We start from the raw sequence: 10,981 nt of genomic DNA on the forward strand, positions 1-10,981 counted from the left end.
AACCATATAGATAAAAATAACTAATTTATTTTTTCAGTTAGTTAACCATAGGGGTTATGGGTATATAAGTAAGTTATAATGTATTTTATTTATTCATTCATTCAAGAACAGTTGTAGTTTTCTCTCAATTAATATTCATCTCAACATTCTTCTTCCTCTGTATCTCTTTCTTCTTCTTCTTCTATCAACAAAGTCACAAATGATACACCTAACCCCCATCTGTTTTGACTGGGCAAAAGTGGCTGAATCAAAATTCAACATCAGGCATCCATTCGGTGGAGGGGACCAGCAAATCGAGGCTGGTGAGGCGGGATTGCAGGCCAGCTTTCGTGCAAGTTGTCAATTTACTATTTAGTCCACATTTCTTTTATTGTATGCTTTAGACTATTTTAACCCTCCTTTATCATTTTGTCTTATTACTTTTTAGTTGTGTTTTATGTAATTTTACCCTTTAAAGTTAGAAGGGTATAAATTCATCTCTTTGAAAGTATGTATGATCAGTGGCGGAGCCAGAGCTCAAAGTCCGGAGGAGCTCCACTGCATGAAATTTTTTTTTCTTAATAACGACTTAAGGCTTTGATTCGTAGTAGTCAAATCAAAATTTTCAAATTTTTGATAATGTAAGGGTAAATTTGATCTTAATTGGAAATATTAAGGTACAAAACAACTAAGCTTCAATATAAAGTAAGGATAAGGTGTAAAAATATCTTAATATTTACACCTAAGAACAATTTTACTCCTAACGTCTAAAATTGTGTAATTTTACCCTAACATTGGCAGCCAATAGCAATTTTACCCCTAAGGTTGACAAGTTTGGTCAATTGGAGAAATTATTCATCAAATTGTCTTCTCGATCATGAATCTCGTCATCTATACTTCACATATGTGTGTCATTTTATCATCTATTAGTGAAAAAAAATAAGGAGAATGAGGTTTAAGGGAAAAAATAAAATGGGATAAAAAATAGAGAGAGAGAGATTTGAACATGGGACCAATTGGATGTGAAAGTTCCTTTACTTATCATTAAAACCAACTATGCAAACTTAATTTCATGTCTTATTATCAAGTTCTATATTATAACTACTAATTTTAACTATCTTGGGGGCTACTCGGGGCTGAACCACTATTCTTCAAGGGTGTTCCGGAGGGCCGGAGGGTCGGCCGACCCTCCCCGCCCCCTCTGGATCCGCCCATGTGTATGATCATTTTATCATATCATTAATCACGTTTTAGATTTTCTCTCATTGAGAGTTAGAGTTTATACGGGTAAATTACCTACGTGGTGTACAACCTTTACCCATTTTCATACTTCGATGTACAACCAAAAATTTGTCACACTAAACTGTATAAGCTTCAGGTGACCTCCCACTAAAGTATATAACCGGTTTTTGTGACCGGTCAACGCTGGTCAACTATGCCACGTCAGCATTTTTCATTGTAGAATTAAAAAAAAAAAAAAAAAAGTGGGATCCACTCTTTATGCAATGACTAATATAGCCTTATTCCTTATAAAATTACTATAATACCCTCATCTTCTTCCTTTAACCCCTCCCTCCCATTTCTCTCTACATCTTCTATCTCACTCCTCTCTTTCTACCATTTCTCTCTAACTCCTCTCTCTTGAGATCCAAGGAAAGCAAGAATTTTTCTTGGTGAAATCGGTGGAAACTCCGAGAACAATGACAGTATCTCGGCCGCGAACCACATGCCATGTTTCCTTTGTTTTTATTTGTATCCATTACTACCATTACACTCTCTCTTTCCCAACTTCCATTTGCTTGCACCATTTTTCTTACTCTTTTTTAATTCAGTGAGAATATTGCAAGGAAGAGATGTATATATATTGTGAATGGAAATATCTGCATTGTAGATCCTCCATTGATGACTACAACAAGGTTTTGTTGTGTTTTTCTTCTTCTTTATTCTCGTTGCTTACTATGCATGCTTAATTCTCATTACTTTTGTTTCCTTTTATAAAAACAAATTATTTAATGTAGGGAAAAGTACAAAAATAAACCTTGTGGTTACACTCATTTTCGAACAACACCCATGTGGTTTAAAAGTTTGCAAAGTGGTACCATGTACTTCATTCCGTTAGCAAACACATACCAAATTGACTAACGGTGTTAAAAGTCAAAGGGAAAATAGTTAATTTGGTCCTTATATTTATTTATTTTTATAAATTGACCTCATTATTATCTAATTATCACAAACAAACGCCAAAATAAAAAATAAAAATCAAATATACCATCTTCTCCATCTCTCTTTAATTTCTTTTTTTTTCTTCTTTCTCACTCCTCTCTCTTAATTTCTCTCTCTAAAATAAAGCTACCACCATTGACACTTTCAAAATTTCTATATATATATATATATATGATCAAGATGCATGATTTTAAATTCATCATGAGAAGCAAATTAACATATGGGGCATTCCAGAGAATAATCGAGAAGCTTCACTTAAAAAACCTGCATTTGCATAGCCTACAAGTAAAGTAGTCCAAGACACTACATCTTTTTGCTTTCATCGAACACCTTCTGCGCCTGATCCAAATCCCCTGATTTTACATACCCACTGATCAAACAATTCCAAGAAACAACATCTGGTTCCTCAATTCTGTCAAACAATCGGTGAATTGCGGTCCCTAGCTCTCCAATTTTGGTATAAAAATCCATCAAGGAATTCCAGGAATGCACCCCAAAATTAAAAGGGGGTTTTAATTTTATTATCTGCGCATGAGCCTGTTTACCTTCAGAAACAGCATTTAACTTCGAACAAGCAGAAAACACAAAAGTGAAAGTGAAATCGTCAGGATAAACCGAATCTTCACAAACAATGTCAGAATAGACAACAAATGCTTCTCTTGGATTTCCACAATTCAAATAGGCTCTTATCATTGTATTATACATGAAGGATTTTTTTGGGATATCGATTGAATCGAACAGTTTTCGAGCGTAATCAACTGTACCCAGATCATCGAATGATGAGAATGATACGAGGAGACGGCCGAAGGCATGTTTTTTCTGATTAGAGAGGTTTTGATGAGAAAGGTGTGAACTTGTCCGAGCTCTTCGGCTTTTTTGCATAATTGAAGAAGAGAAGTTGCAGGATCGGGTTTTCTAGATTGAGAATTTTTGCATAATCAACAAACATCTATTAATTTGTGTTGCCTTACCTCCATTTCATTCATCTTGATCATATATATATATAGAGAGAAATTTTGGAAGTGTTGATGGTGGTAGTTTTATTTTACAGAAAGAAGAAAAAAAAAAAAAAAAAAAATTAAAAAGAAATGGAGAATACGGTATATTTGATTTTTATTTTTTATTTTGGGGTTTATTCGTGATAATTAAATAATAAGGGGATTAATTTATAAAAATAAATAAATATAAGGACTAAATTAACTATTTTTTCTTTGACTTTTAACACCGTTAGTCAATTTGGTATGTGTTTGCTAACGGAATGAAGTACATGGTACCACTTTGCAAACTTTTAAACCACATGGGTGTTGTTCGAAAATGAGTGTAACACAAGGTTTATTTTTGTACTTTTCCCTTTAATATATTTAACTCTCAACTTATTTATATTTCTAAATCAATACATCTTAATTATAAGGTCCTAGGTTTGTGGTTATCCAAATTCAATTTGTGGAGTGTAATTCAATCCCACCATTTGTTCTTGTAATTTTTAATTTCCAAAAGAAATTTGAAGAATAAGAAGTCAAGGTGAGTGGCGTTGATCAGAAGAGAGATGAGAGTCGGCAAGAGTATACTGGTGATCAGAGCATTTGTTGAAGGGGACTGTGAAGTAGCGATTCCAGCGAGCAAAGACGAAGAGGCGGCAAGAGTGTACTGCTGATCTTTATTTTTTCCAATTGGATATGCAAAATTGGTTTTGATTTTATTTTTTTATTTTGGGATGCCAATCTAGCAAAACCTAAGAGGCAACAAGTATACTGGTGATTTTTTTTTTTTTTTTTGATGCACCTTAAGCAAGCTTTGCTTTCTGATATTGACGTGCTGCTTACAAAGACTGGGAAAGTACTTAAGGGAAAAAACTTATTTATTAAGTATAATATGTGGGTTTCAACAAGGCTACGAGTTCTCGCATACTTGACTTTCAATTGGCTCTCGTACTTCTATTTAATATAGAATCGAACCCTACTTCACTTAATCAATCTCCTAATCTTAATCCTACCTCCAAGGCAATATCTCATTCCTGCTTTCATGTAAAGGCTAAAGTTTCAATCAATTCCTGCCAATACCTCTTCAGCTTTTCGTTCAACCGTTACCTCTTCAAGAGCAGCTTAGGGCCACTAATCGACCGGTCACGCTGGTCAGCGGCATTCATTCAGTTGTCCTGCTCTTTTATTAAAGTCAACTATAACGGATGTTAAATCCCCGCTTTCCATTTGAGTTGGCCAACTTCAAGGAAACCCGAAAGAGTTCAGGGGAGGGGTCATTTTCATTTCATTTTTGTATCTAGAACAAATAGGTTCAAGAGATGAAAAACACCATCGGATTTCAAAGTAGCACGATCTAATTCAAAAATTTCGCCTAATTGAGCGCGTCTAGCATATTTTTTGACAGTAGCAGCTTAGCTTATTTAGCCGTGCTTCTGCTAATTTCTCAGCCAGCCTTTTCTTTTACCGAAACACCTTTTCTCCCGATCCCCCATCCCTTACGAAGCCTAGGCTTTGAATTTTAAAGAAAAGGTCGAAAACATATTTATTCCGATTCCTCAAAAAATCCGATTCGTGCGGATTATTCCCCCAACTAACGAAGCAATCTGCAAAATTAGTTTTGATTTTCCTCTCTTATTTTGATTTTCCTTTTCTTTAGGGGATAATTTCATTAAACCTCATTTCACATCATCTGAATTTGGATCTCAAGAGAGAGGAGTGAGAGAGAAGATATAGAGAGAGAAATGGGAGAGAGGGATTAAAGGAAGAAGATTAGGATATTTTAGTAATTTTATAAGGAATAAGGCTATATTAGTCATTCCATAAAGAGTGGGTCCCACTTTTTTTAATTCTACAATGAAAAATGCTAACGTGGCATAGTTGACCAGCGTTGACCGATCACAAAAAAACGGTTGTACACTTTAGTGGGAGGTCACTTGAAGCTCGTACAGTTTAGTGTGATAAATTTTTGATTGTACACCAAAGTGTGAAAATGGGTAAAAGTTGTACACCACGTATGTAATTTACCCGAGTTTATACCTATGGATTGAGGATTTTGCAATTCCTTCAAGTTCTAGCTTGTAAAATTGGTGGCTTTCAACTAGTCCAAATTTAGATTGAGAACTATTTGTTAGTTTATGGTCAAAACTTGCACTGTTTTCTTTCTTTCACCCCTTCTATGGATCATAAATACATTATTTTAAGAATATTCATTAGGAATCTTCATAAGGACCATATAGGGATAGGGATGGAGTAGGATAGAGGTCCCCGTCCCTGCCCCTGGGGATTTTTTTCCCCATCCTCATCCCATGAGGGGAAGTAAATGAGGATTTTCCATTCCTATCGGCATGAATCCTCCTCGGGAATGAATAATCTCCGTCCTATTTACAACTCTAATTCTGAAAGTAAGGATGGGAACGGGTAGAGTATTTGCAGGTAATGCTATACTCATATCCTTACTCTTTTATCATTTGAACTACTTGTCCCGTTTCATTAACAAGATTACATTGTAAATTTCATTATTGTCTCACATAATTCATGGTTGCCAATGCTGAAGCTAATTGACTTCATAGGTCTAGTGATGGGATCAAACCCTTCCCTCAACATATAAATAATCTCTAATTTTTTTTAACCAAAAAAAAAAAAAAATCTCTAATTTTTATGAGATAAATGGATAAAGTAGTGGATACCCGAGGGGTATATCCATGTCGTAACCGTTTTATAATTAATTTTTTAAATCTCATTCTCATAATGAACTTTTTTTATCCGTATTGGAACTGTTTTATACGTAATTTTTTAAATCTCATTCTCATAATGAACTTTTTTTTTTTATATAGGGTTCGAGTATTTTATTAGTATTAGATAATATCACCCCTATGTCTTAGCAACAAGGTAAAGCTGCCTCCAACATTGTTGCAGGCAGAAAAATATTGTTCTCCATCACTTCAATACTAGTTCAGTATACCTTTTCTCAAGTAAATATCAATCAAAATTACAGTTAAAACTCAAAAAATAAAAAAATAAAAAAAAAAATGATAAAATTTCTTTTGAAAGGAATAGGACATCAAGTTTTCACTTTGAACAATGAAAACTAAAACAATAATGAACTTTTTAGTATGTTAATTAGATTTTGACTGATTGTGAGTTCATTCCAGATAAGTTCAAATTAAGCAATCAATCAGCACAAGACATGGACATAAACAACATCTTCCACATAACATTTTAGGAAGTACATGGACAAAGGTCAGGCAGTGATTCTTAATTATGTACATATATTTAGTAATTACAGTAAGAGAATAAAGCTTCCATTTGTACAGAGATATTTACAACAAAGAATTCCAAGCCAAGCACTGACAGAAAGCAAGAAAAGTTATAGCCTGTCCAGATTCTGCACTACGACGATATCTGTGTATGCTCTTTTTAGATTAATACCAGCAAAGATGTAACATTAAACAATTCTCTTCGGCAGCATTCAGTAGCCTATACATACCACTACTACCATTTTTTCCAATCTTTTCATTTTTTTGCATCTTATATGCATTGTTGATAAACGAAGAAGATGGATTCTTCCATATAAGCTCTGAAAGAAAGAACTATGTGCAATTGTTAGAAGCAAATGTCAGATATTCTGGACGGATGACAGCCATTCTTCCATGTACTGCTTACAGTCTGCATATTCAAGTTAGGAAACAAGATTTAACAACTTCAAGTAAAATATGAACTTAATATTTACCATTTGGGTGCATATTGCAATTAGCATACATCAAAATAAACAAATTTAAGGTCAGATGATAACTACAACACAAGTCTCAATTATAATCTTTCAGATTAACACTAGAAAATTCAGAATGGGATGGTGGCAGAACAAGCAGAGAAGGGTCAGGACTTTACCATTAAAGAAAGCAACGAGAAGATAAAAGTAATTTGCAGAACTAAAACATTTTAACAAATAAACTTCTATCAACATGCACTTATTCCACAGTGCTCAAGACAGAATATATCAACAAACCTAATGAATGCATAAGGGACATATGAGGATAAATTACATACGTGGTGTACAACCTTCATCCATTTTCACACTTTGGTGCACAACCAAAAATTTGTCACGCTAAACTGTACAAGCTTCAGGTGACCTCCCACTAAAGTGTACAACCCGTGTTTATGACCGGTCAACGCTAGTCAACTATGCCACGTCAGCAATTTGACCACTTTAAAAAGTCAAAAAGTGACACTCTATTATGAAATTACTAAAATATTCCCACCCACTTCCTTAAACTCCTTTCTCTCTAACTAAATCCTCTCTCCCTCTTCTCTGTTAGATGTCTAACAGCTCTCTCTCTCACTCCTCCATCTCACTCTTTTACTTTCTCTCTCTAAATCATCTCTCCCTCTTTTACTTTCAGGTCGAACAACTGCCACAATTTCAGATGGAGGAACACCACCAGCATCAATTGTACGATCAAAAGGAAATACCTGAAACAGATAAGAATGCATAAAAAGGTAAAGTCAAAGATTTTTGGCTAAAACGTAATGGTCCAACCATAAAGAACCACAAGATAAGTAAATTGTTGATAGATTTCTATAACCTCGAAGATTCTCAACTAAAAGAAGATAAAGATCTGGAAGGCTGTTTCATTATAAGAAAAATAATAATTGAAGTAAACATAAACAGGCCCCATCAATTTCCAACTCTTGACATCCAGCAAATCAATTGCAGAGAGAGCTCCCAAACCATGCTTCTTAACTTGGCGATCCCACTCAGCAAGTTCAATAGCTATACACTAGCAGCTCAAACAAAAAAAATTGTTCACTTTTATGGACGTTAGGGAAAAAGAAAGACGAGTGCTTGAAGAAAGAGAAAAGAAAATTGCCAAAACCTTTTTAGAATCAATAATGCTAATCGGCAAGGATAAAGAGTTTCAGATATCCAGAATAGAGGGAGAGATCATTTAGAGAGAAAGTAAAAGAGTGAGAGGGAGGAGTTAGAGAGAGAGCTGTTAGACATCTAACAGAGAAGAGAGAGAGGATTTAGAGAGAGAAAGGAAAAGAGTGAGAGAGAGGAGTTCAAGGAAGGGGGTGTGGAGATTTTAGTAATTTCATAATAGTCATTTTTTTACTTTTTTTAAAGTGGTCAAATTGCTGACGTGGCATAGTTGACCAACGTTGACCAGTCACCAACACCGGCTGTACACTTTAGTAGGAGGTCACCTAAAGCTTGTACAGTTTAGTTTGGTTGTACACCAAAGTGAAAATGGGCAAAGATTGTACACTACGTATGTAATTTACCCCATTGGATGATCAGCTCGCTTGCTTATTCAAATACATAATGAGCAGGAAAAGACACCTTTAATGGAAAACTGGATCTTATTCAAGTCATTTTTAACTGAAAAATAATGAAATTCCCTATACAGTTCTACTTTAAATGCAAATACATTTATGAACTGTCAGTTTAACTAGTATTTGACAATTAAATATACGTTCCATACTTTTTGAACTTCTCCAGAAGATAAGAAAAGTCTGAAATCTATAGTGCAGATTTATGCTTCAAAGAAAATTATTTGCTAAAAAGGACTTTTTGTTATTGAATGCAATTGATTACTGAGGACTTACAAAATTCTCAACTTAATCATGAAGAAACATACAAACATACAGATTTCTCAATATTAAATTTAAAGCATGAAGTAAATTCCATGATTCATTCAGGCACAATAAACACCAGTTGAACCATTCATAACTATTGAAATGTCAGAGTCTAACAAGTTAAGACCGTGATCTGTAGCAAAATTAAAGAAATTATCTTCTAAAGCAAAACCATGTTGAGAGTGGCAGGACAAAAATAAAGATTCCATAACAATCAAAAGGAAAAGAAAAGAGTTATGAGCAGCAAATGTTAGTTACCATCAGAGTAACCATCTTGAATGTTGACAATGGCACCAAAAACTTTCTTCTTTGAATCCTCAAGTAGATGATCTTGAGCACAACCGTAACATGGGACCAGCACAGCAAAACTGTCATCACTTTCGAAAGAAGGTCCATGGGGTTCTAACCATCCAATGGAATAATCTGAATCATCGGACTCAGACCCTGAAACACAGCCACCATCAGATGGCACAAGAACAATATCATATTCCCTATCAACTTTCCTCTCTTCTCGGCTATGCCGTTTTCGTCTAACCCTTCTAGATGAGTTAGCCACCTGAACCAAAGGAAATTTCAGTGTATCTGTTTCCCATAAGTCGGCATCAGTTCTAGCATTTAAAGATGTATTTGACATCCTGCCTTCCTGATACTTTTCACTCCATAACCACCATGAGAGATTGGTAAATGCCACAGCCATAGCAAATTATGCTTTCTTCCTAGTAAGAGACAATAACATATTCCCACATCAGAAATCAATATTTATTTACTGGAAAATCAAGGAACCAAACAATTATCTTAGAATGATTCACCCATTATTATATTTAAACCATGAAAAAGGAGAGGGAAAAAATGTCCAATTCACATTTTATTTGTCCCCAGATTTTTACCATCGCCTCTGACAACACACGCTGGTTTCAATATACATGCTGTCAAAGTATTAATACAGAGATCAAAGAAGCATCTAAATAAAACAGACATCTACCTTTGCATATTATTATACACATACAAACAAAAGAAAAACTAAACTACGATATTCTCCAAAAAAAAAAAAAACAGAAATGAATAGAAAAACGCGCAATTAAGCCCAAAATAGATCTACCAATCACCAAATCAGAGAAAAATAGAAAAATCCAATTTCATCTAAGTTATCAAAAAACCCAATCTTCAGTCTTTGTTTTTCTTATAAATCCAATTCCATGATCAAGCAAGCATCAAATCAACCCAAAACTTGGAATTTAAAAGAAGATTCAAATAAAGGCAAGCCTCTGGATAGAAGGTGTAATGTAGAAACCTTGAATTGCACAATTGGAATACAGAAACCCTAATTCGAACGTTAAGCAACAGACTAGAGAGAAAATGATGAGCAATTTTGTTTCCTAAATAGGACTGTTTCTTCAATGATTTTATATTAAAATCGAGTTCCACTAGCTATGATGTACACGTAAACAAAATAGAGGCCTTTTTAGTAATTTTAAAACTTACGAGGGCAAATATGTAAAACGGGATGGTGTTATCAGGGGTAAATTACACTGCTGGCCGCTAAACTTTGATAATTTTTACAGTGTATCTACTAAACTGCAAAACTAACATAAAAGCTGGTTCAAAAAAAAAAAAAAACTAACATAAATGTTATTTAATTTTACACTTTCTAATATTATGACCACTAATCTTTAATTAATGCTACAAAACGATCGTTGATGACCTAAAAGTAAAAAATTCTAAGAATTGATGGTATTCTAAACAACTTTAATTTTTCAACTTTTTCGTTTTGAGGTCATTTACGTGTTATTTGATTATGAGAGAAAAATTGAATGTTTAAAGAAAGAAAGTTCCGTAAATAGTGATTTTGAAAAATAAAAAATATGGTTTCATTGTAAATATGGTTCTAAATAATTTTAATTTTGGACGTTCTCATTTTGAGGTCGTCAATGGTCATTTTGAAACGTTAATTAAAGTTTAGTGGTCATAATGTTAGAAAGTGTATAGGCACGTTTGGTTTGCATGTTTTTTGTTGTTTGTTGTTACGGTTTGTTTTTTGCTGTTGAAAAATCAGGGATTCCTATTGTTGGAAAATATACTTTTCATGGCGAACAATAGTTCTTTAACCAAACATGTAAAACTCTCCTTTTTAATATGAAAAGACAAATAGGAGGAGAAAATTG

General features: G+C 34.0%; 1 protein-coding gene across 2 annotated transcripts; it reads right to left on the minus strand.

Annotated features, from left to right (window-relative positions):
* Positions 1 to 6,372: 6,372 nt before the first annotated feature.
* LOC136200861 (uncharacterized) lies at positions 6,373 to 10,238 on the minus strand. 2 transcript variants are annotated; one of them, XR_010673576.1, is made up of 4 exons: positions 10,111 to 10,238; positions 9,078 to 9,535; positions 7,230 to 7,652; positions 6,373 to 6,848 (listed from the first exon to the last, which is right to left on the minus strand). XR_010673576.1 is itself a non-coding variant. In XM_065991346.1 (3 exons), exons 2-3 carry the CDS (start codon positions 9,514 to 9,516, stop codon positions 6,799 to 6,801), a joined length of 489 nt encoding a protein of 162 aa, XP_065847418.1. In that variant the 5' UTR covers positions 9,517 to 9,535; positions 10,111 to 10,238; the 3' UTR covers positions 6,373 to 6,798. The 2 variants fall into 2 exon arrangements, 1 of the variants encoding a protein (XP_065847418.1); XM_065991346.1 differs by lacking the exon at positions 7,230 to 7,652.
* Positions 10,239 to 10,981: the final 743 nt, after the last annotated feature.

This window comes from Euphorbia lathyris, chromosome 7 (genome assembly GCF_963576675.1).
Source record: "Euphorbia lathyris chromosome 7, ddEupLath1.1, whole genome shotgun sequence".
Classification (NCBI taxonomy): Eukaryota; Viridiplantae; Streptophyta; class Magnoliopsida; order Malpighiales; family Euphorbiaceae; genus Euphorbia; species Euphorbia lathyris.

Excerpts from the sequence above, each read along its gene's own strand:
- LOC136200861 (XM_065991346.1), bottom strand. The coding sequence starts at position 9,516 with ATGGCTGTGGCATTTACCAATCTCTCATGGTGGTTATGGAGTGAAAAG. Across the intron at positions 6,849-9,077 it reads TCAAGATGGTTACTCTGATG|ACTGTAAGCAGTACATGGAA; the intron begins GTAACTAACATT and ends TTGAATATGCAG.